The sequence below is a fragment of the Neolamprologus multifasciatus genome, chromosome 10 (assembly GCF_963576455.1).
Source record: "Neolamprologus multifasciatus chromosome 10, fNeoMul1.2, whole genome shotgun sequence".
NCBI classification, from domain to species: Eukaryota; Metazoa; Chordata; class Actinopteri; order Cichliformes; family Cichlidae; genus Neolamprologus; species Neolamprologus multifasciatus.
In genome coordinates this window covers 7,145,515-7,170,852 of record NC_140448.1, presented here as the reverse complement: position 1 = coordinate 7,170,852, position 25,338 = coordinate 7,145,515, and the positions used below count along the sequence as shown (strand labels likewise).

General features: G+C 41.3%; 1 protein-coding gene and 1 long non-coding RNA gene across 5 annotated transcripts in view; one reads left to right on the top strand and one right to left on the bottom strand.

Annotated features, from left to right (window-relative positions):
* Positions 1-4,348: 4,348 nt before the first annotated feature.
* The window catches only part of srrm3 (serine/arginine repetitive matrix 3), a 115,735-nt gene continuing 94,745 nt past the window's right edge, over positions 4,349-25,338 (bottom strand). For all 4 annotated transcript variants that reach the window (XM_085173652.1, XM_085173651.1, XM_085173653.1 and 1 more), the window contains 8 exons: positions 24,569-24,604; positions 24,318-24,368; positions 21,554-21,661; positions 20,714-20,876; positions 10,841-11,136; positions 10,484-10,717; positions 10,269-10,394; positions 4,349-6,510 (listed from right to left, as the gene is read on the bottom strand). In XM_085173652.1, the coding sequence (XP_085029778.1) occupies positions 6,237-6,510; positions 10,269-10,394; positions 10,484-10,717; positions 10,841-11,136; positions 20,714-20,876; positions 21,554-21,661; positions 24,318-24,368; positions 24,569-24,604 (1,288 nt within the window). In that variant the 3' untranslated portion in view covers positions 4,349-6,236. The remainder of the gene's footprint in view (positions 6,511-10,268; positions 10,395-10,483; positions 10,718-10,840; positions 11,137-20,713; positions 20,877-21,553; positions 21,662-24,317; positions 24,369-24,568; positions 24,605-25,338) is intronic.
* LOC146509493 (uncharacterized) lies at positions 12,651-18,896 on the top strand. The gene is made up of 2 exons (XR_014876286.1): positions 12,651-18,363; positions 18,400-18,896. It is a non-coding gene; the product is annotated as an uncharacterized LOC146509493 (long non-coding RNA).

Below are 25,338 nucleotides of genomic sequence, written 5' to 3'. Positions count from 1 at the left end.
CATGTAGAATAGCATATGTAGGCAAGTATATTTATCCTGTTTTATCAAGAAGCAAAGACAAAAAGGGGAAAAAAAGAAACAGGGCAGAGTTCGGTGGTTGAATCATCCGTCCCCACCAATGCCAAAACAAAATCTATGCCCTTGGGTCACCTTTTATTGTTTTAAATGTGCTAGGCTATTAAAAAAATAGATGTGACAGTGAAAAAAATTACTTAAGAGGGCTACATACTGAATATCCTAATATTGATCCAAAAATATTGATCCTATTATCAATCTGATATCAATACCAGCCATGGTATTGGATAGACTTGGATAGATCTGCCCATCTGTACTGTACGTAAGGCTGTAAGGCTCTTGGGTTGACTCCAAAAATCTGTCATAGAGCCTTATTTACTTCTGTGTACGACATGCTGTGCTAAACTTACTAAGCAGAAGAAAATTTTGAGATGTAACAATATTCAAAATATCTCTTTCACAATTTTGGGAAAAGACATTTGGAAAGGTGTAACATTTGTTCTGTTATTTGAGGTTATGGATGTTATTTGACTGGAGGCATAACTCACAGACACACGAGATGCGCCATTACTCCAATGACTGTCCTTTATTATTTTTCATTCCCCCCCCCCCACCCCCCCACAACAACCCAGCAGAAGCGTTCCTAGCTCTTAACATTTACCTGATACTACATCCCCCCTACTAAATAGGATGTGATGCTGGGATATGACCAAGAAAACAGATTAGACCTGCAGTCTTTAAAGTATACTATTTCCTTGTGCTTTATCTGGTAACAGCTTGTTTACTGAACTCGTTTGGTTTCAAACCCAGACTTCTCAGAATGTCCAAAAATAAACTCTCAAAGTATACAACTCTGAACACTAAGCATAAGTGCACATTTCTGAACTATTTGGTGCAGCTACAAACAACACGTTTAAACAGTGCAACCATTTGCTTTATTTCTCATTGTCTCTATGAGGGATGGGGTAGACTACCCAACCCTCTACCTGAGTGTGGGGATTATTCTGCCCCATTGCTCACTCAGTTCCTAGCCCTATGAGCAAACATAGTCTTTTAGATATGCTGGAGGCCTCCTAGATTTGGGTGGGATTTGGCTCCCAGCTTCAAGAGTCTGCTGGCTGGCCTCCTGTGAGATAGTGTCTGGAACCGACACACTCTGTGCAGCTGGAACAGAGTTCTCAGGTGAAGCCTCTGGTGGATCAATAGAAGTCTCCGGTGCCCCAGGTGTCCGTGTAAGATGGTAACGGTTTCTTCTCAGCGTGCCCTTTGCTGTCTTGACGATGTAGGACCTCGGTGAGCCTGCCATGTCTGTCCCTCTAGTATCCATGTCTGAGACCCACACTTTTTCTCCAGGATTGAGCTATACCATATCATGTGCTCTGTGTCTGCAGTTGTAGTTTTGTCTTTGTTTTTGTCTGTACGTTTGTTCTATAGCTTTAAGCTTGTCTGTGTCCGTACCTCTTGGATTTAGCTGTGATGGGATGACAGGAATAGTTGTCCTTATCCTTCTACCCATGAGAAGCTCATGGATTGGCCCGGTATGCCATAAGGGTGAGATAGGGATCGCCAGACTTTTTAAGAAGACTTTTGATAGTCCTGACTGCCCTCTCGGCCTCCCCGTTGCTCTGAGGGAAGTGGGGACTGGATGTCACATGGCTAAAACCCCATTCTTGTGAAAATCTTGTGAAGGAATCAGACGAAAACTGAGGTCCATTATCAGAGCGAACCCGCTCTGGTATGCCATGACGTGCAAAGATTGATTTACAGTGCTCGATCACTGCCTCTGATGTTGTAGATGTCAGTTTGGCAACTTCAAAGAATCAGGAAAAGTAATCCACAATGACCAGGTACTGTTTATTCTCTATCTGGAACAGATCAGTTCCAACCATGGCCCACGGTCTTTGTGGGAACTCGGTAGGTAGCATGGTTTCTTTGTGTTTAGTCACAGGTCCCGATCACTTTTATCAGCTCACTGCTCAGGCCTGCTCACTGCTCAGAGAGAGCTAAACAGATTGTTTAGCTCTCTCTCTGCATTTCGTTATTCCCAGATGTCCCTCATGTAGTCTAGACAGAATGTCTGCTCTGAGTGATGTGGGAATCACTAATCTGCTCCCATAAAGAAGCAAACCATTGTGGACTGTGAGGTCACCTGAAAATGGCAGATAAGGCTGGAAAACCCTTTCAATGGAGTACTTATCTGGCCATCCTTCCACACAGAACTTCTTCAACTTGCTTAGAATGCTGTCATTGTCCTGATGTGTCTGGATTTCTCTGAGTCGTGGCTCTGTGGCTGGCAGACTTGCTATGACGGACTCCACATACAAGTTGATTTCTTCCTCCGGCAAACCCTCAGTTGTGTCACATACAGACGCTCTGGACAGTACATCTGCTGTTGCAATGTCTCTACCAGGAACATGAGATATGGTATAAGAGAACCTCATCAATCGCATGCGTAGACGTTGTATATGAGGTGGAAGCTCGTCCAGGCCCTTGGAGCCAAGAAACGAGACCAGAGGTTTGTGGTCTGTTTCAATGTGGAGTGTTTTCCCAATTGGCTGTAGCTCAGGTGGTAGAGCAGGTCATCTATTGATCGGAAAGTTGGTGGTTCGATTCCTGGCTTCCCCTAGTCTGCATGCCAAATATCCTTGGGCAAGATACTAACCCCAAATTGCTCTCCGATGCATCCATTGGAGTATGAATGTGTGTGAATGTTAGCTATAAAAGCACTTAGAAAGATGTGCTTGTGCGAATGGGTCTGAATGGGTGAATGCACAAGTTGTGTAAAGCGCTTTGAGTGCTCAGATGAGTAGAAAAGCGCTATATAAGAACCAGTCCATTTACCATTACCAATTAGGAACTCTGCAAACCTCTCACAGGCCTATGTTGAAGCGAGGGCCTCTTTCTCAATTTGAGCATGTCGCTGCTCTGTCGCGCTGAGAGCTCTTGAAGCGTATGCTACTGGTTTCCACCCTAAATCAGCGTGCCGCTGGAGAAGCACTGCTCCCAAGCCATACGAAGATGAGTCAGCTGATACGCACTTTTCAGCACTTAGATGATACAGAGCAAGCCCTGGGGGTGTTGTCAGTTCTTTTTTGATGCCGTCGAAAGCCTGCTGCTGCTGTGGCCCCCATGACCACAGGTTGGACTTCTTCAGCAGATCTCTTAGGGGGCGCGTTTTTTCCGCAAGGTGAGGAAGAAACTTTCCTAGGTGATTCACCATGCCCAGGAAGCGTCTCACCTCACTTATGTTGCTGGGCTCATCCATGGAACTCACGGCATGCACCTTGTCAGGATCTGCGCTAACCCCCCGATGCCTCAATGACCTGCCCCAGGAACTTTATCCTGTTCTTGAAGAACTCACACTTGCCGTTCAATGTTACTCCAACCTCCTGCAGTCGAACCAGTGCTTTTCGAAGTCTCTCATCATGCTCTGCTTGTGACGTCCCCCAGATGAGCACATTATCCATCTGGCAGGGGACTCCTTCTAAGCCCTCAAGAATGCGTGCCATCCGTTTCTGGAAGTGTTCTGGCGCTGATGAGATTCCAAAGCACAGACGATTATAACAATACCGACCAAAAAAGGTGTAATAAAGGTCGTGAGCAAAGAAGAGTCCCTGGATAAGGGAATCTGCCAAAATCCTGCATTGGCATCCAGCTTTGAAAACACTTTTGCTCCTGCAAGCTGTCCTAGTGTCTGTTCTACTGAAGGGAGCGGATGTTTCTCTCTCATGACATATTTGTTTAGTTCAGTGAGATCGCTGCATATTCTCACTTTGCCTGTGCGCTTAGGAACCACCACCATAGGTGCGCACCAATCAGTGGGCTCCTCCACCTTGGAAATGACACCCTTGCTGCTCCATCCTGTTCAGCTCTTCTTTAACCTTTGTCATAGTCAGTTTCAAGTCATGCGGCGGGGTGACTTGAAACTGACTCATGACGTCACGTAGCTCCTCTATGGCCGAAACCTTGAAAAATGAGTGTCCTTTATTATTTTTCACTCCCCCCCCCCCCCCCCCCCCCCCCCCCCGGAGGTTATGTTAATTTATTTGATATATATGGCAAAGTAAGTATTTCTGGAAGATATAGCTCAGGTCTCAGTGTAAGAAATCTAATCCCTCAAAGTTACAGCCCAGGATGTGAGATCTGCCTCTAAAATAAGCCATATCTTCCTCTCAGCCCCAGTTGGAGAACATTCTAACCTACTTAATAGAGAGAGGCTTCATGTTTTTGGTCAAGGTTCTCATTAGTGCCATCTGTAGGAGGATACATACACAGCACCAATAAGTTATCGCTGATTGCACCTGAAGGCAGAGAAAAGAACTCAAAAACTGGATCATTTCCCCATTTGTTTCTGTTTATTGTCAGGTATACTTGTACAATACAAAGAATGATTTGTAGAATCAAAGGGGCGATGTTATACTTGGAATAAATGGTCAGGCTGCAGAGCATCACAGCTGGGATAAGTGTGGTTACACTGGAAATGCATGTCATGAGACCGGGTGAATGGTAAGGAAGACTTAGGCTGATCCCTGATTGTATCACCTGTTTGTTAACCACCCTCATTAGGTGCAGACACAGCCTGCTGCCGTGCCTGCCAAGCCATCGCTCATTATCTTTTGCAGCCAGCAACTGGGGAGACCTCTGCTAGAATTGTGTGGCCAATTATACAAGGGACTGAAATATGGAGTGACTGGAAATGTACAGTAGAGCAGAGTAATAGATTCTTCAGGCTGCTTCAGGCCAAGTCATCTTCCTCCCTCGGCACAGACAGAGCCACAGCAGCCCCGCGTTACCATGAGTCATTACATCGGCTGGGGACGTGATAATGGCAGTCGTGGGAGTAACTGTGGGTGAATGCTCAGTTCAACCAACTCAAAAATCAGAGCTTCTTAAACACATAGCAGTGAATCTGTGCCCTGCTTGTTGATCTGATAACAGGAGCGAACCTTTGCAATAAGAAACCAATTCTGTATCATAACTTGGAGCTTTACAGTACTTTTCTCACATCTGCAGCAAACCCATCTCCAAACCATGATCCAACTGCTTCACAGCAAAATGATAAATATATTAAACAATAAATAACCCAATAAATAAATGAATAAATACAGCGAGTTTCATAAATAGCTGAGATCAACTCACAAATGTGCATGGAGACTTTTTGCAGTACGGTACCATACAGCAGCTCATGTAAATCATTACCTCGTTGATCTTTGCAAAGGAGGTTCAAACTCACACACACATACACACACTCACACAGTCTTGCACAGGATTAGCATAATGAACGTAATTACTTAAACAGGGAAGAGAGTAAAAGTATGTAACACATACAGCCCCCCCGTTTCATTCACCTCTGTTTGCAAAGGTCACAGGGAAGGGGCAGGGCAGATTCACCCTGCTGGCACATCTCATTTCCATCAGGTCCCTTGAGTCTCTCCTGATGCATCATGCTGAACATACCTCTTCAAACTATATGGAATATACAGTGCATAGTTTACAAAGCCAAATTTAAGAGAGTTTATCTGTACAGACAAATCTATGCAATACAGTTTTCTCCTAAAAAAAAACAAAAAAAAAAGTTATTTTTATTTCTTTTCCTGATTCATCCTCTGACTTCTCTTTTGTTCTCTTTTTGTTGATCTGTGTGCTTGGATGAACTGGAAGTCTTTGGGGTTGATGAGAGAAAACAAAGTGATTCTCTGAAATGTACAGTAAGCTGTGTGATTTCGATGTGTCTTCCTTCTTTTTGTCTTCTGCTCAGCCCCTCTTTTCAGGATATATTTGATATATATCTATATATATACTTATATAACTGTTGTTAACTGTTATTGAATGTATTTTTGGTAGCTGTGTGGAAGATGAGAAGGAAAGTGCTAACATACATTTGTTCTTTGGGCTCAGCCAATTCATTTTAGACATGTAAAAAAGAAAAAACCTTTCCTTGAATGTGTGAGAAGACATGAACAGTGACAGCCAATATTGTATTGTGCTATATCAAAATACATTTTCCTCTCTTTGATCCAGGCTCTGTGTTAGAGATAGAATGGTCCATGGTGAAGGAGTTTGGATCCCGGGCTGTACAGCTGTGTGGCTTCTGCTGAGGACTTGCTAAGGATACGTAATGAATCTACCCGAGTGCAGCAGGTTTAACAGCACTTCTCCTTCTTTTGTTCCTGTTTTTTTTTTTTTTTTTTTTTCCTTCATTCTCGTTCTGCTGGTTGCCATCAGAACCCCGGGCTGTCATAGCTGCTGCGGCTGTAATAACTGTGGTGGCTGCGGGAGCGGCTCCTGCTGCGACTCCAGCTCCGGCTTTGGCTGCGACTCCAGCTGTGGCTGCGGCTCCAGCTCTGGCTCCGGCTCCTGCTGTGGCTCCTGCTGTGACTTCTGCTGCGGCTGTAGCTGCTGTAGCTGCGGCTGCGGCTGGATCGTGACGGGCTGCTGTCGTAGCTTGAAGATGAAGGACTGGGCCGGTAGTATGGGATCGGCCGCTTCCGAGCGCTGGAGGGGGGAGAAAAATAAGGGTTTGAACAGTTAGTCCTATGTCCTAGTCCTATTTCCTATGGTTAGACTGTTAAATCTGATGTTAAAGCATGATTAAGGCAATCAGTGTTAGGTCTCAGAGTGGTGACGTGTAATTAGTACAGGATCTGAAAGAGAGCAGCTATGTGGGTTAAAAAGAAGCTCTTCAGCCTCTCTCTCACACACACACACACACACACACACACACACACACACACACACACACACACACACACACACCAGAAAAATGCATGTGTTTAGTTGAAGTTCAAGCTTAGATTGCCTTGTTAATAGCCACCCTGGAAGTACTTCCTGTAAAGTAATTAGCCGTTAGTTCCTTAAAGAACCTCATCTTCTCAGTGGAGGGCAACACCCAGAAAATAAAAATCAAGAGTCAGTGGTGCAGGGAGAGATAAACGCTATCAAGGTATCCCTGCTGCTACGAGGTGCATTTCACAAGCAGCGCTGTAGATAACTCAACCCCAGCTTTTGTCTTCTACATTGGCTGTGGGAATCAACAGTATAAGCAATAAGGTGTGTGGGGGAAAGAGGGGGGCTTCCACTCTAATAAACCTTGATAGCGCTTAATCTTTGCATCCTTTGTGTTACAACATTAGTGCAGAAACACAGCAGGGTGCAGCTCTAGAGTTGGAGTGAGTTTCAGGAAAGAGATGAACAAGCGGAGAAAGGACAGAGGAGGAAGCCTGGTTTACTCATGGGAGCTCTGATGATTTGCTGCTCGGCCAAACTTCAGAAGTCACGGTATTGGGGTCCTGCTGCACGGCAAATGTTACCGGGGTAACTAGCCGGCAGCAGTCGGGTTCAGCAGCAGCCCGTTGTCCTGGTGTCGGGACCTTTAAGGACTGAAGTGAAAGATAACAAAGTACACACATTTCACCCATGGCTATTTACACTCGAACGAGAAGGTTGCAGAGGGAGAGGGAGAGGCTGAAACACATTTCATCTGCAAGTGGGACTTTCTTCTTCTTCTGTTTGTCCGAATAATTAACTGCACCTAAAAACATTTCTATTGGTAACAATGAAACGATCATAGGAGAATAAATTAAGAAGTCTAAAAAGTAAGCAGGAAACAAATATGTGGATGAGTCCAATAAATGGTTTTAAAGAGACTCATTAAAATGGAATAGAACAACTGGAACAACTAAATTAACCAATGAAATCTTTTGCTCAGTTCAGTTAATTTTCATTTTACATCCTCATTCTTACGTCTTATTTTATATCTCGTATTGAAGCACTTTGGTCACAAATCACTCAATATTAAAATAAATAAGGGCAATAACTGAAAACATTTATCAATTTAAGTGATTAGCTCTACACTTTCAGGTCCTCAGATCTCATATTTACATACTTTCTGAGATGTACACTTCTATCCGTGTAATGGTATCCATGTACCTGGGATTCAAATAATGTGTACAGCACACAGAGTTAATTTATGTGTAGATGATTTGCACTAAGCAAACACGTGGATTTAAGAGAGAAATTGAATAAAGGACTTTTCTTGGATTATATTTACACTGCTCACAAAAGGAAGACTTGATCATCACAGTATAACAGACAGTCAGACTTCAGCTGTCAACATGCCCAATTAGAAAGTATAAACCATGGTGAATCAATTTCACCTGCTTTGGTGTAAATAAAAGCAACAATAAGTAGACTGGAAGGGCAACAACAAGGCAATCCCCACCCCACCCCCCCCAAAAAAAGGGGATAATTTTCCTATACACCAATGCTCTTTCCTTATCCCCCTGACTGTTTTTTCTATATTTATGCTTTTTGCTACTGTCCTTGTCACTACTGGTAGCATGAGACAGTACCTGCACCTCATTGAGGCAGCATAACTTTTCAACTCCTCCAGGAAGGCATGATCATATGTGCAGTATCTCACAGTACAGTCTCAAGAGTGTGAAGGACATACAGGCCATTACACGAGGAAAGCTGGACAAGCCTGTAGAGCCAGCAGCATGACCAATACAAAATGACCTTCAGTGGTCTATTTATGTGCATGTTTCTGACAAAACTGTCAGAAACAGACTCTATGAGGGCGGCAAGAGGTCCTGATGTCCTTTAGTGGGACCTGTGCTCACTGTCCACCATCATGCAGCTCAACTAGACTTCACCTGTAAACAGCAGAACTGGCAGGTCCTCCCACTGCTGCCCTGTTCTCGTCACAGATAAGAGCTGGTTCACACTGAATACATGTGGAAACATGAAACAGTCTGGAGTCTGTGGCAGATGTTATACATTTACAGCATCATCCAGCATGACTGGTGTGGCAGTGGGACGGTGATGGTCTGGGGATGCATATCTTTGGAGGGGTCACACAGACTTCCATGTGTTGACCCTCTAAAGCCTGAACCATGAAATACTTGCCAGAAAATTCAAATTCAAGTGTTTATTGAACCTTCTAACAAATAACAAAAAATAAGATCATGATATATCATAATATAATTTATGTTTCAATTTGTGACATTTTTGCTATATCGTGCAGTTTGTTCACAGTAACACTGTGTGTATCTGATTGTGTGTGTCAGGTTTTTAAGGTAAAAAACTCATGTATCAAATATGATCCACTTGGCATTACAGGGTTAACCCAGTGCCCACTGCTTTTAGGTACGAGGATCAAATCCTCAGACGGTGTCAGACTTTATGCTGTTCCTGGAACTTGACTTTACACAAGTTCATTGATTCAGGTGTGGGAGACACTATCCATGTCTCAGTGGGACTGTGGGCAGACATTGCCAACTGGTCATTGCAGGTTTTCATTTGTTTTCATGAACTAGACATTAACATTACTAGGCCTGATACATAAACACTCAAACTGATATTTGGATGTTGGCAAGTCAAACCAAGGTGGAATTTACTATAAAGCAAAACAGGCAATTTCACTTGCATTTCTGCTTTTGTGTACTCACAGTTTTAGTTGTAAGTCTACACAGGGCTGTATGTATCTGGTCCCAGGTATCACCAAAAGGCACATTTTCTGCAGTTTCAGTTCAATCTTTCTACTGAAATGACTCAGAAACACCATATGATTTGTAGTTTTTGTTGGTAGCATGTTTGCTTTTAATTCATACAGTATTTCAATTCTCTAGTGCTATAGTTAGGCAATAATAAAAACTTGTTTAGTGAGGGACATTGCAGTAAATGAAAGTACAAAACTATTACACATGGTATGTCATCTCTAAAGGAAATGAAACATGATGGCAGAGTAAAAACCCAAACATAAAGGACAGTGACCACTTTATGTACCTCATGATGCCCATAGAAAGTCTGAAATAGATGTTTAAAAGCAGGAGGTAACATTTTCTGTCTACCAGAGCTCCACCCTTATAATGACTGCATCCATTTATGCCTGTGGTTTTTCATTTTTATTCCAAATAAAGGATTTAATGGCTCTTAATGGGTTTCTTAAAAATTACCGGTCGTGAGTTGAAACAGAAGCAAAATCCCTTCTCTTTATTTCTTTTGCCTGCCTTTGTTGTAATTTGAAGCTATGAAAGAATGACTTTTACCCCAGCATGAGTACCATCCTGCCAAATCATGGGACATGCTTTAAGTGTAACGCATTAAAGTGTCTCATATTTAAGAGCCACTCAGGCCTGTGAGAAAGAACAAGATACATGGCTGTGTTATTCTGGGGCTCGGTCCTTGCAGGGAAGAGCTGAAACACACACACACAATGTGGAGGAGAAGTGTGTTTAATCATGTGGCGTTACCTGGTGATCCTGCGAGCCTCCATGAAGCTGGGTGAATCTCTTCTTCTTTTGCGGATAGGTGAGTAGCTGCGTGAACGGCGGCGAGCTCGGCTGTCGGTGTCAGAGCGGTTGGCACTCTCCCTGTCCCTGTGTGACACACAAATCAGTCACACCAGCAATGACATCGACCAATGGGAGCATATTATAAATCTACTATACATCAGACAGCGGCTCACCTGGAGGCGTTCTGCCTGTTGTGCGGGGACTTGGCCTTGCTGGGTCCTCTGTCTTTGGAGGCAGAGGGCGAGGATGAACGCCCACTGCTCCAGGAGCTGCTGCGCTGTCGGAGGTTTGCCTTGCTCCCGACTTTGTTGGCTGACGTGTGCCCTGGAGACGCTGATGTGCTCCGGTGGCGTGCCTGACCCCGACTGGATTGGTGGTGTCTCTTGGAAGAGTGGCCACCTTTTCCCCTGGGGGAATGGGAAGTATAATCCAGCAGATGTCAAACAGTTCTCTCTCATTTGCAAAGCCAAAGCGGTGAGGTCCAGCAGTGATAAGAGCCTGAAAGTGCACAACTGCAATGGAAGGCTTACTTTCTGTGGTGACGAGAGCTCCTCCCTCTGTAAGTATGGTTGTGCTGGGAGTGGGTCGAGTCACTGCTGTGAGCAGGGGAGTGGGAGCTCTTATTCTGACCTCTCTGGCCTCCTCTCCTCCCTGACGCCTTGCTCACAGAGCTCCCTATAGCTGTGCCCCTGCCATCAACACTCCCAGCATCTTCTGCCACACACATCTTTCCCATCTGGTTCCTGATAGGGGCGCTGTGGATCTTGTGCTCTCTCAGCAGAGATGACTGGACGCTTGCAGAGCTGGCAGTCAGCATGTGGAACTTCTGTAGAGAAATGATGACCAACAAAAGGGAGAAAAAAGAAAAGAAAAAAGAAAAAAAAGGATAAAAAAAATAGCATCAGAGAGTTTTCAAGTTGGTAATTGAGAGCTATGGTGTACTTGCCAAAAGAAGGTAAACATCTAAAAGAAAAAGATCTAGGTTTTCTCCATATGGCTTATAGATAGTCCTCTATGGTGCAGCGCATGCAATACTTGGCATGCAAAACCATAATGAGTTGAAGAAATCATAATCGCAAAAACAAACAAAAAAAATCTAGGAAGAGGGGGAAGAGAGGGTAGAAAAAAGAAACAAAACAAAACTGTGAACCAAATAAGTTTAAGAGCAGAGGCAGAAAGTAGAGAGCTACAGATTTTGTAGAGTAGAAACAGAGGACTTCTTCAGTTTTTTCAGTAATGGTTAAAAAGAAACAAAACAGAAAGAGAAGACAACTTGACGGAACATCACAGAAATGGAAGGAACAAAATAAAGATCACAATTATTGTATCAATCGAATCAGAAAACAAATCTTCTGCTACTCAATTTTCTCTTTCTGGATTTTTTTCCTGAAGACAATTGCTGAGATGTGAACAGCGACCCATTTTCTTTGTTTTTTTTTGTAAATGGTTACTCGTGTTTAACTCCCTTTTGGTTAACATCCACTTACCAATAAAGTGGTATTCCCTCCTTTAGTAGGTAAGGTATGAAGAAAAGGGAAAAGTGGGGCAACATAAGTGCATCATTAGATTCACAAAATGCAAGAGAAAAAGACACAAAACCCTTCCCTGCCAGTGACTCATGAGACAATGCATGGAAATCAATAGAAAAGAACTGAAAAGCAAAGAGGAAAACCACAATGTGCAGGGAGTCCCTCACACAGAGAGTTAAATCCTCTGGGCCCAGTCACCTTCCTAAACATCACAGAGCAATGGGTCGGTGAGAGTTAAAGATACTTCCTTTACCTTTTTGCTCTTAGTGTGCTTTATATAATGAGACAGCCTGACATGTTTGCTAGTTAACTATCTCAGTGTTCGTGCTTGTGGACTCTTTCATCTCTTTCATACAGGACACTTACAGTTCTCACACTAGCAGGATTTTGATATTACATGTAGTTCCAGGGAGTTGTTGCTACATTAGAGAGTGCTGTATTAATAGGCTTAAAAAACTAGACATTTTACCCAAATCAGTGATTTATTTAGAGTCAGGAATGACCTTGAAGCTAACAAAAATTGGCAAGCAAAGGGTATAAAGCAGACAATATCATACACTTTTGTAAATCCCACAAAAAGACCAAAACAATTTTGGTTGGGTTTTTCTGCTCATAGTTGCTTTGCATCTGCAAGCCACTTTGCAACCCATCTATATCCCAGTTCCTCCTTTTTATGCTGTTTTTAAATCAGTGTTTAAATCAGCTGTTTGTCATTAATGGCTGTTCTGTCCCAGGGTTTCCCACCTCTTGCTTTCCTTGTAAAGTTTGAAGGGTAGGGTGTGTGTGTGTGTGTGTGTGTGGGGGGGGGGGGGGGGGGGGGGTATCAGAACAATGACATGCTGTCAAAAATAAATGAGTGTATAAGGAAATAACACCTGACTTTAGTGGTCCCGAATAAACTGCACTTAATTTATTTTAGCAGGGCAGCCAGTGCAGTTGCTTCACTGGGTAATCTCTTATTTCATTAGCATGAAAATGGGCCGAGCGGTTTACTTTGGAGAAAGCACACACATTCACATGCAGTGCATTTCAGAGGTCCTAGTGCACCAAATGTGTGTTAACGCACGGTTAAAAATAGTTCCCATGACATGCAACATTTACTCTGGAAATTATAATGGCCAGAAAGGATATTAGGAGAGCACTGTCCCCTATGCAGAGCCACTAGCATGGCAATAGCAGCTTCATTTACCACTTTGCTCGAGACAGAAAAATGTAAACTCTGAATTAGATATTTCCAGTTCCCAGATTCTCTGGCACACTATCAACCACCACCAACTAGTTTCAGTGTATTGTCATTAGCTAGATTGTCATGGAATTTGGTTAATAACTTGATGACAGCGATAAAGCCTAAATAAATTAAAATGCAATCCAATATTTCAGTTTACAACATTCCCATCAGCCTCAGCTGTACTTTGTGTTAAATCAGCAAACTAAGAGCTAAGTACTAAACATCAGCATCATTACTGTGAACATGTCTTCACTTCACTTTTGTGTCTAGCTTCAATGGCTTCTCTTCCCTTAACCTGGTTCTGTCAGGGGTCTCTTACTGTTAAAAGGGAGTTTTTCTTTCCTACAGTTACCAAGTGCTGCCCACAGGCATCTGATTGTTGGGGATTTCTTTTACCTTACAACATAAAGGACCTTAAGACAATTCTAACTGTTAACTAGCACCATATAAATTAAACTGATTTTTGTTGTAAAGTCTTACCAAATGAAACTGTTTGTGGAAATGGAACTATTGGGCCCCATTCATAAATTATTGCACGTTCGGTAAGAATGTACAACAGACTGGGTACAGGAATTGTATTGACAGACAGCCTGTGTTGTTTGCTTTGGTCTTTTCAGGGGATTTCATGATAAAATAAAAACTAGAGTGCTGTCATCCTTAAACAGTATGTAGAGGGAACCTCTATTTTAAGCATAGGACAAAAAAATATATTTAGCATTACAGTGGGAGTTTAGGGACTAAAATTTGTGATGCACAGTAATGCACTGCTCACTGTAAGCAGGCCAGAAGGTTAATCTCCAAAAGGCGCTTTGTCTGAAAGCAAATACAGCTGGGTCTTCCGCATGCATTATCCTGTTCTGTCTGAGCTGCTATCTGAAGATACAACAAAAGCACCGTTCTCCACTAGAGAGGAGACAACTAAGCGTAATAATAGGAAAACACAACCACTTGTGCTTAAGACAGTTATTGGAAACAGTCGAGGAAATCAATATGGTGAAAATCAAAAGACGAATGTACTAATTCACCGACAAACAGAGAGATGCTGGACAAACAGGAATGCATTCTACCAGAACAGAGAGAAAAGAAAAATAAATGGACAGAAATGGACCTGGAAGATAAAGCTGGATACTGGACTTCAGGATGAAATTAAGCAGGAAAGAGAAAAACCAGAGCGCTACGTAATCCAATCTTTTAAGAGTCAAATCATAATTGATGAAGTCAAATTAATTTGGTTAAAGACCATTGGTAAACAACAGAAAGAGAGAGAGAGAGAGAGAAAGAGAGAGATTGAGAGAGAAACATTGACGTCACTCAGGCTAGGGTGCTTGTCACATTCTCATCTGCATAAAGATCACGTGCGTAGGCAAAGCATTACCTACCTTCCATTTCAATCAGTGACACGTATGCAATATCAACAAAAAACAGGAAAGAAAGAAAAAAAGGAAAAAAAGAGGAGAAAGGAATGTTCTCCGCAGCGAAAATGGGAAAAAGACAATGACCTCTTTTAGTATCAGCGCTACATATTTAGTCCAGAGACTGAGAATAAATTAAACCAAACAAAAACAAAAAAAGGAAAAAAAAAGAAAGAAAAATAGAGGGGGGAAAGTAAAAATCAAAATCAGATGGAATTCAAAATCAAATTCAAAACAAAGGATGAATCTATAAACTACATGATTTGCTCTGTCTTTTTCGCTTGTACAAATGCAGCCATATTTGTATCAAAACAGGGGAGGGAGGACAGAGAGGGACAGAGTTAATGTTAGTGGACATCCATGTAGAGTAGAATTGCTAAATGGAGACAGAGGAGGAGGAGAAGCAGGAGGAGGAATAGAAAGGGGGGGGGGGGGGGTCATGCAGAGCTGGCGGGAAGAAAAATGGCAGGACAACGAGAGTGAGATGTGAGTCACACAGGACACAGATGATCGGGTAGGAAAGAGGAGGAGGGGTTTAAAAAGAGTGCTGGAGGGGAGCAGTCACTGCTAAGATTGACAAACTAAAGAGTCAGCACATCTGAAAGGGACCCCAGTCACATTTTGGCCTGGGTCTTCTCCAGCAGCAGCAGCAACAGTAGGAACAGCACTGGTCTACTCTGTACTTTATTTTTGGACGTCAGCCCAGCTTTCTTCCAGGCATTCCTTTGTGTTTTATCACCATAAACACAGGTACAACAAGAGGGCGCCTTAAGGAGCTTTTCTGAGCTGCTGTTTAAACTGTTAGTGTGTACAGAGAGCTTTCAATCAAAATGGCTTGAGTCCCTTTAAAAACAAAATCATGTTAATTAAGGTGTAAGTTGTCCAAACTAGTTTCAAAAGTCCATGTAATCGTGTTTAAAGATATCCATTAATAATGCGCAGGAAGAAATTAGCCCTTTTGGGACTGTTTCATCCACTGTGGAGGAGGCAGAAATGGATGCTTCCCATAGAAAAGCCTAGGGATGCTGCAGGATGGATCAGTTAGTAGAAGCCTTACCTCTGGAAAAAAACAGTTTAGTTAGATAAATTATAAATAGTTTGACTTTATTGTCATTCCTTGTTGTTTGATTAAATGTGATGAGTCTAGCTGAGATTGGCTCATTTACCCCCCCCCCCCGTGGCATGATAGAATTAAAGAAAGTTGCCTTTGTTGCTTTCTTTTTTCTTTATCTCCAACTTCTGCAGACTAGACTCCCAGCTGTATTAGTGTATTGCTCTCTTTTGGCATTTTGTATTTAGATTTTGTCATTTTTGAGATATGATGCTATAAACTGACCTTGAGGAGACCCACACATTGCACAGTTTTAGGGAACACATTGTGTTAATCCAATTTATCCAAACAAAATGGTGAGATCCTCACAAGTGGTTTTCAAAGGGCAGTTAGGTAAAAATCTGTTTTGCAGTTAAACTTGTAATAAATAATTATTCTATTAGCAAATAAATAAATACAGATAAACTGCTTATTTGTATTGCGTCTTCTTCCTGTTGTAGCTGGTTGCAGCAGATGGCCCGCCCCTCCCTGAGTCTGGTTCTGATGAAGGTTTCTTCCTGTTAAAACAGAGTTTTTCCTTCCCATTGTCGCCAAGTGTTTGCTCATAGTCGGTCATGCTCTGTATTATTGTAGGATCTTTACCTTACAATATAAAACACCTTGAGGTGACAGTTTCTGTGATTTGGTACTATATAAATAAAATATCTGGAATTGAGCTAAAATTAAATAGAGTTGATTTGAATTTCCATTCCCACAAACAGTTAGGAAATGCTCATCTTGAAGAACATTTAAATCAAAAAATAGCCACTGTTGTTGTAGATGTTTTTCTCCAGTGGCAACAAGGAACAGTAAAGAGCAAATAAAAGTAAAATTTACCTTGAATTAGAATGATTTTCAAACTGCATGCTGTGTTTTTCCAGAGAGAAGGCTTTGGACAGATGGACTGACTGGTTAGTTTGGCCCAACAGCAGCTTAACAGCACACAGCTGTTACTCTGAGCTTTCCTCTGGGACATCTGAGGGACTCCCTTCCACACAGTGAATAAGACTGCTTCAAACAGAGCCACAGGATGGCTACAGGAACACAAACTGAGATGATCGATAGTAAAACCAGAGCTGCTATGCAGAACATTTTCTTAGTCACACAACTGCTGCAGTAAAATCAGACTTCAGTTAGATCCAGGATCTGTCACTCATAACCATCCTCCCGTGCAATGTTCCACTTTGATAATTTTTAAATATTTGAGCTTTTGGTGGAGATTAAAAAGAGTGGTAGTTTATGTGCCACAAAGATGCTGCTTTAGAAAATGTGAGCCAATTACACGCTCCTCTTATACTATTTCCCAACAGAATGGCTCAAATGTACATGACCAAACAGAGCTTGCTTGGCATTGTCCAGATTAAGTATAAACAAAAAAGGCAGGAACAGAAGAGATACTGCCTCTTAGGGGCCTCATGCACATCGACATGGTGAAGTAAAGCAACAGAGAGGAGCATCTCCTTAACCCCTGGTGGTTTGCCAGGAGCTGTTAGACGCCTGGAGGAGAAGAGGATCTATCACTGAGCAGAGCATGTGCTTGAGAAGAAAGACAATTGTATTGACAAAAAGAAACTGTAACACATACCCAGTTAACCTACTTGGTCCAGTTCCAAAACATTTGAGTGCTTTTTATATAAACGAGACAGAAAGATTTGGGCATTTATTCATTTATTCACCACTTAAATTGATAAGGAAAACAAAGTAATGAATGAAATAAGCAGAGAGAGAAAGAGAGAAAGAGATCAGATGAGACCCCGTAGAGAGACATGCAAGCTGAAGTAGGAAATAGAAGGTGTCAGTTCTCAGGAGTGAGTGTTTGCAGCCCATTTAAACTCATATTTATCAGTGATTGCTGATTTCACAGGTGATCCCCTTTGTCTAAGTGGTGTGTTTTATTTAATTTTAGTGTAATCACTCATCAAACCACAGCTCTAATGACCCATTTACATTATGGAGGAGCAGGGATGCTTCCATAATAGCAGTAAGCAATTTAAAGCTCATCAAAGGGTTTGTCTTTGTCTTCAGGTAATCAGGGGTTCATAAACATGGTAATGTTCGAAAATACCAAAACAAATAATGAGCAGCTTCAGCCTGAACAGACAGGGAGGACTACATTTATGATTTATACCATGTTATCCTCTGTCAGTCTACTGTGAGCTTGCAGTGGAGTTTTTCATTTGAAGAACAGAGTAATTAACCCATCATTCCTTAAAGGACCTGGCGAGTGACATGTTTTTATGCAAATCCGATTTCAAAAATACCGAGTAGCTGTCTAAATTTTTTGATAAAAACAGAATGCAATGATTTTCAAATCTCATAAACCCATATTTTATTAACCAGCAGAAAACACAGAAGCTATATCAAATGTTTAAACTAAGACATTTGACTCATTAGCCTCTTCTGAATTTGATGGCAGCAACACATATCAAATGTTCACCAGGCTGCAAAAACACAGCATCTATAAATTGTAAAAGAATTTCAGAATAAGGTCCATCAACATATAGTTTAGAAGATCTCATCATCTACAGTACATAGTACCACCAAAAGAATCAGAGAATTGGAAGAAATGTCTGTGCACAGTGGACAAGGCCAAAAATCAATACTGAATGCCTATGATCTTTGAACCCTCAGGCAGCACTGTACTAAAAACAGGTATGATTCTATCATTGTAATCACCTCATGGGTTCAGGAACATTTCCTGAAATCGCTTTCTGTGAACACAGGGTGAAGCTCCAATGAAGAAAAAAAACATTCTTTTAGGAAAACATGGGCATTGCATCTGGGCTAAAGAGGAGTAGGAGCATCCAACTTGTTGTTAACTCTTGCTTAGAGGTCTGCATCTCTGATGGTATGGGGGTGCATTAGTGCCTATGGAAGTGAGCTTGCACATTGTGAAAAGCACAATCAGTTTTATAATTTACATACAGGGTTTAGAGAACTCACATATCAAAGTGATGCTAAACCACATGGTGCATCTAATTTATTACAACAGTATGACTTTATAGTAGAAGAGTTGGGGTGATGAACTGGCCTTCCTGTAGTCCAGACCTTTCACTAACTGAACACACAAGGCACATAATGAAAATAACGGTAAGAAAAAGAAGACCCAGAACTGTTGAGCAGCTGTAATCCTATAACAGACAAGAATGGGACAACATTGCTCTCCCAAAAGTCCAGCAGCTGGTCTCCTCAAGCTTGGCCCTGTTCCCAGTTTTTTGAGATACGTTGCTGTCATCAAATTCAAAGTAACTTTTTTTTATGTTCTCAGTTTATACATTTGGTACATTTTTTGTTATCTATTGTGAATAAAACATGTATTTATGACATTTGCAAATAATCACTCTCCGTTATTTACATTTACACAGAATCTTAAGTTTTTTGGAACTGGGGTTATAACTCACTTTTAATGCAGTGCAGGATTTAGACATGTATGAAAGATTTAAAGAACCTTGAGCCAAAACAAACTTGCGGTGTCATATTTACATGAAACACATGCGTTAAAAATACCGTTATTTATCGCTTGTGTTTGACTGTTATTAGCATCCACAATCAAAAATGTAAATATAAAGTCAAATGTATCGTCCCTACAGCTGGCGAGCCTTACGAAAAAACATGACACTGTGATTGGCCAGTTGATTTCTTTTCATTTCTGGCATATGTGATGTCTCCCAGTCTAAATAAAGGAAAGGCTCCCTCACACCGTTCATGAAAATGTAGTGCTGCCACCCACATGTAACTAAAAAGCAGTTATCGATAGCTTTTTAAAATTCAAAAGATATTGATGTGACATACATTTTCTACTCCTGTATTCCTGTGTTTAGTTGTTCATTTAAATCACGCAAAAGGGTGTCAACTTTGAAAGTGTTACTAATCACTCGTCTGTTTATTACCTCATCATTGAATCCTGTGCTTTAATACAGTCACTGTATCAAAGAAAGATGTAAAAGTCCATTTTAAATATTATCAAAATTGTCTTTAACTATTTAGAACACCAGTCAGATCTGATTAATTAAAAAAATGCAATAGTCACCCCAAAATAAGTAATAATAAAATCATAAATACCCAAAGCTTTTAAATCAAAAGTCTTTGAGTGCTCATTTTTGAGAACAAACTTTCTGATTTGTAATTACTTGGGCACTGATTTTTTATTACGTTAAAGATATCCTCACTTTAGCTTCACTGACTCTTATGTCTAAAAAAATGTTTCATAAATAAGTCATAAGGTAATTTTTCTTACCTTTTTAATTATGACACAGCAAATCCATGTTTGCATTTCTCTTTATTTCTTCTTCCTTCTTTCCTTTTTTTTTTTTTTTATCTTCCATATGTGCCAGGATACTCAGCTACCACTTAAAAATTTGCTATAACTCATTCTGGCCTGCTTGGATTCAGACTTTCCAGTAAGTAATTGGATTATTCTGTTTGAGGAGAATTTGCAGATTGCTATCACTTTATAGCACTGTCAGAAATCAGATTGCGGCTCTTTCAATGCTGATTAATTAAGTCTTTATCTGGCGTAAAACTTATCACACCTGAGTTGATATTTCTTCGCAGGTTTGGGACTTGTGACGGAGAGAAAATCACACAACTCCACAACATATCGTTTTCCGCTCCTTTGTTTGGAGACTTTGTGCACCAATGTGGCTCGGATCCCCATCCGAGGTGTTACGCTAATGCTGTGTGACTCAGAGAGTATATACTTGAACGGAAACACTTAAACTTTTCTTCTCTTTGCTCCCTCCCTGTATTACTGGCAAATAACAAGAACAAAAGCAAAAAACAAACAAACAAAAGAAAAGAAAAGAATTTTTTAAAAAAGAAACACAAGATGACAGGAGTCAAAGAGAGCCAGAAACAAAGCAGCAGGAGCGGCAAGTTTTGCGAAAAGGTTTGTCTTTGACATGTTGAAAATAATACCATTAATAATAATAATTATAATAATAATAATAACTGAGCTATGACCTAGGAAAAACTAATAAAAGAACACAAACCTCTCAGTGTCTTAGATGAGAATTCATGTGAACCAACACAAGAGAGCAAGTTAAAACTCATTTGCAGGGGGCTGCGGCAAATACCACCGGAGGGAGGCCGGGTGGGAGGGGGTGGTGTGTGTGTGCGGAAACAAAATAGAGGAGATTACATACATCGTTCCCTTTCTCGCCATCGGTGTGGTTGAGTCTGCCGGCCTTGCCGTTGCGGCTTCGCTGGGTGTGGTCCCCGTTGTGCCAAGTAGTGGGACTCTCGGGGGCCGGGGACTGCGGGGTGTCAGACATCTTTTGACCGTCTGTCTTGTGTTTGGAGTTTAATCTGGAACAGCAGGGCACACCACTTTACTCTAACTTGGGTGCAATCCAGTAGAAACAAGCTAGTACATTCTATTTATCTGATTATTCTTGTTTATCTCATTTGCTGCTTCAGGAATATTGAATTTTGTTTGCTATTCCAATTCACTTTGCATTTTGCTTATTTTTACACACAAAAAGAGGCTTCGCACAAATAACGTTTATATAGAACTCTGCATAATGTTTCCCTACAGTTTAGCTTAGACAGGTAGAGAGTAAAACCTTTTTTCTGACTTGCTGATCTGTTAATGCACATTATGAGTCATGTGATCCCTCAAAAGTGACTCTTAATTATTCAAGAGCAATTATAAGTAATGCAAAAGGCTGAACTATAATACATAACTACAGAATAAAAAGATGAATGCCCCATGAACTGAATAAACAATGAATGCTTTCTCATCTAACTGAACATGAGGGCAGAGTGAGATATCACAACCATTTAGCAGGGCTAGTTTAAGAAATGCAAGCGAGCGCCATTTGTATCCCAATCTATCGCCCTGGGGGTCAAGAGTAAATGATGGGAAGACTTACTGTCACCAGAGCAACTGCTTGACAGTCAGTAGAGGTATTTCAGTGGGACTATACTATCTGTGCGTGTGTGTGTGTGCGTGCTTATTTGCGTGCGCAATGGGGGAGGGTTACCTCGTGGGTGATCTGGAGGCACTCCTGATGGAAGACAAGGAGGGACTTCGAGAGCTGCAGCAGCTGCCTTGACGCTGTGAATTCCTGCTGGGTGTTTCATCAGGGGACCTGACAGAGGACAGCCAATGGACGAACATACCACGCACACACATGTACACACATCCATAAAGCCACGTGTATGCATGCATACATCATGGGGACACACAGGCCACAGCGAGCTCAGTAGTCAATCTCATGATATGTAAAACATGCGATGCACTGCAAAATACTTTCAATATATATATTCTAATAGAGGGTGCAGGATATACATACATATATATACATATACACATATACATACACATATATATATATATATATATATATATATATATATATATATACATACACACACACACACAGTGGGGCAAAAAAGTATTTAGTCAGCCACCGATTGTGCAAGTTCCCCCACTTAAAATGATGACAGAGGTCAGTAATTTGCACCAGAGGTACACTTCAACTGTGAGAGACAGAATGTGAAAAAAAAAAATCCATGAATTCACATGGTAGGATTTGTAAAGAATTTATTCGTAAATCAGGGTGGAAAATAAGTATTTGGTCAATAACAAAAATACAACTCAATACTTTGTAACATAACCTTTGTTGGCAATAACAGAGGTCAAACGTTTACTATAGGTCTTTACCAGGTTTGCACACACAGTAGCTGGTATTTTGGCCCATTCCTCCATGCAGATCTTCTCAAGAGCAGTGATGTTTTGGGGCTGTCGCCGAGCAACACGGACTTTCAACTCCCGCCACAGATTTTCTATGGGGTTGAGGTCTGGAGACTGGCTAGGCCACACCAGGACTTTCAAATGCTTCTTACGGAGCCACTCCTTTGTTGCCCGGGCGGTGTGTTTTGGATCATTGTCATGTTGGAAGACCCAGCCTCGTTTCATCTTCAAAGTTCTCACTGATGGAAGGAGGTTTTGGCTCAAAATCTCACGATACTTGGCCCCATTCATTCTGTCCTTAACATGGATCAGTCGTCCTGTCCCCTTGGCAGAAAAACAGCCCCATAGCATGATGTTTCCACCCCCATGCTTCACAGTAGGTATGGTGTTCTTGGGATGCAACTCAGTATTCTTCTTCCTCCAAACACGACGAGTTGAGTTTATACCAAAAAGTTCTACTTTGGTTTCATCTGACCACATGACATTCTCCCAATCCTCTGCTGTATCATCCATGTGCTCTCTGGCAAACTTCAGACGGGCCTGGACATGCACTGGCTTCAGCAGCGGAACACGTCTGGCACTGCGGGATTTGATTCCCTGCCGTTGTAGTGTGTTACTGATGGTGACCTTTGTTACTTTGGTCCCAGCTCTCTGCAGGTCATTCACCAGGTCCCCCCGTGTGGTTCTGGGATCTTTGCTCACCGTTCTCATGATCATTTTGACCCCACGGGATGAGATCTTGCGTGGAGCCCCAGATCGAGGGAGATTATCAGTGGTCTTGTAAATGGTAAATGGACTGGTTCTTATATAGCGTTTTTCTACTCTTTCTGAGCACTCAAAGCGCTGTACACAACTTGTACATTAACCCATTCACACCCATTCGCACAAGCACATCTTTCTAAGTGCTTTCTAAGTAACATTCACACACACATTCATACTCCGATGGATGCATCGGAGAGCAATTTGGGGTTAGTATCTTGCCCAAGGATATTTGGCATGCAGACTGGGGAAGCCAGGGATCGAACCACCAACCTTCCGATCAGTAGATGACCTGCTCTACCACCTGAGCTACAGCCACCCACAAATGTATGTCTTCCATTTTCTGATGATTGCTCCCACAGTTGATTTTTTCACACCAAGCTGCTTGCCTATTGTAGATTCACTCTTCCCAGTCTGGTGCAGGTCTACAATTCTTTTCCTGGTGTCCTTCGAAAGCTCTTTGGTCCATGGCGGAGTTTGGCGTCTGACTGGTTGAGGCTGTGGACAGGTGTCTTTTATACAGATGATGAGGTCAAACAGGTGCCATTCATACAGGTAACGAGTGGGGGACAGAAAAGCTTCTTACAGAAGACGTTACAGGTCTGTGAGAGCCAGGGATTTTCCTTGTTTGAGGTGACCAAATACTTATTTTCCACCCTGATTTACGAATAAATTCTTTACAAATCCTACCATGTGAATTCATGGATTTTTTTTTCACATTCTGTCTCTCACAGTTGAAGTGTACCTCTGGTGCAAATTACTGACCTCTGTCATCATTTTAAGTGGGGGAACTTGCACAATCGGTGGCTGACTAAATACTTTTTTGCCCCACTGTGTGTGTATTTTATATATATATATATATATATATATATATATATATATATATATATATATATATACATATATATATATATATATATGTGTGTGTGTGTGTGTGTGTGTGTGTATAGCAAGAGAGAGAGAGCACGGTACAGCCCAGAAATTGTGTTGAACTCACACGCTTTGCTTAGAAGATGCTCTCAATTCTTTTACACTTGTTCACATTCTGTGTGAGTCTAAGCCTGAGATAATGGCTGTAAAGTGCCAATATAAATTCATGAGTAGGCTCAATGTGACTCCTACCTATTGTTGAGGAGTTAAGACTGTTGTTCACTGTTTGTTTTACTGGAAACTGAGGAAATGTGCATGGAATGTTACTGGTAATGAATGAAACTTGGCTACTCTCAAGACATGCAGACTATCTGCTCTACATTTACATGGATTAAAGAATTTACAGGTAGCGATTCTCTCACCTCTTTTTCTGTTTGTTCTTGTCTTTATGTTTGTTCTTTGGGCTTCCCGACCTGAAAAAAAAAAACCCAACAACAATGAATCTGCATTCACAGAGAGTAGAGAATTCCACGCATCACTTGCCTAAATGGACTATTCTACTGTCATTTGAAAAAGTAGTCAATTGTGTAAAAGACACAAATTGAACGCAAGCACACAGGTTACATATATGGACGTTCACATACTGAAGGACATTATTATCTGCCGTACAAACCTGTGTCTTCTCTTTTTCCTGGAGCCAGATGCAGATCTACAAAAACAAAACCATTGTAATGTCAGCGCGAGGTCAGCAACTTCACGAAATATTGACATGAATAATTCATATGCAGAACACAGTATTTTTTTTTAAAACACATTTTACATATTTATATATTTTTTACATATATATTTTGTGAGACTGTGTACCACATTTTCATTTTTTGAGAGCAATCCAGGCCTTCTTTTTCTTCTTCCTTCTAATTTTTTGAAGTATTCTTGAGCAATAATTCTCTAGGCTTGCTGAAGGGCTCTCAAAGTTTTTCTTCTTTTTTTGTGTTTATTTGTTAAGCCATTTAACAAAAACCTATGAATTATTCAAGTAAAAAAAAGTGCTGTACAACTAAAAGAATAAAACAATAAAAGCAATAAAAAACAATACAAAAGAGAACAATGGAAAATTGAAAAACAAATATCAAGACAAGGAATAAAAATACATTCTCAAAAGAGTTTAGATGTTCAGTGTTGGTGAGGTGGTGATATGAAGGGGAACACTGTTCCAAAATATAGGTGTAGCTACAGCAAAGGCCCGATATTTTGCTTGTCAGTATAATGGGAAACATCTGGTCAGCTGTTCTCGTTGATTTGTTAAAAGATCAGAAGGTAAGGAGGTGCTAACCCATTTAATGAAAGTTTAAGTTTCCATTTAATGAAACTTAAAAGCAAGCAGTCTGTGAAGGTTCTCAGTCATCCAGGTCATCGTAGTCAAAGGAGCTTGCAAAGAAAAGC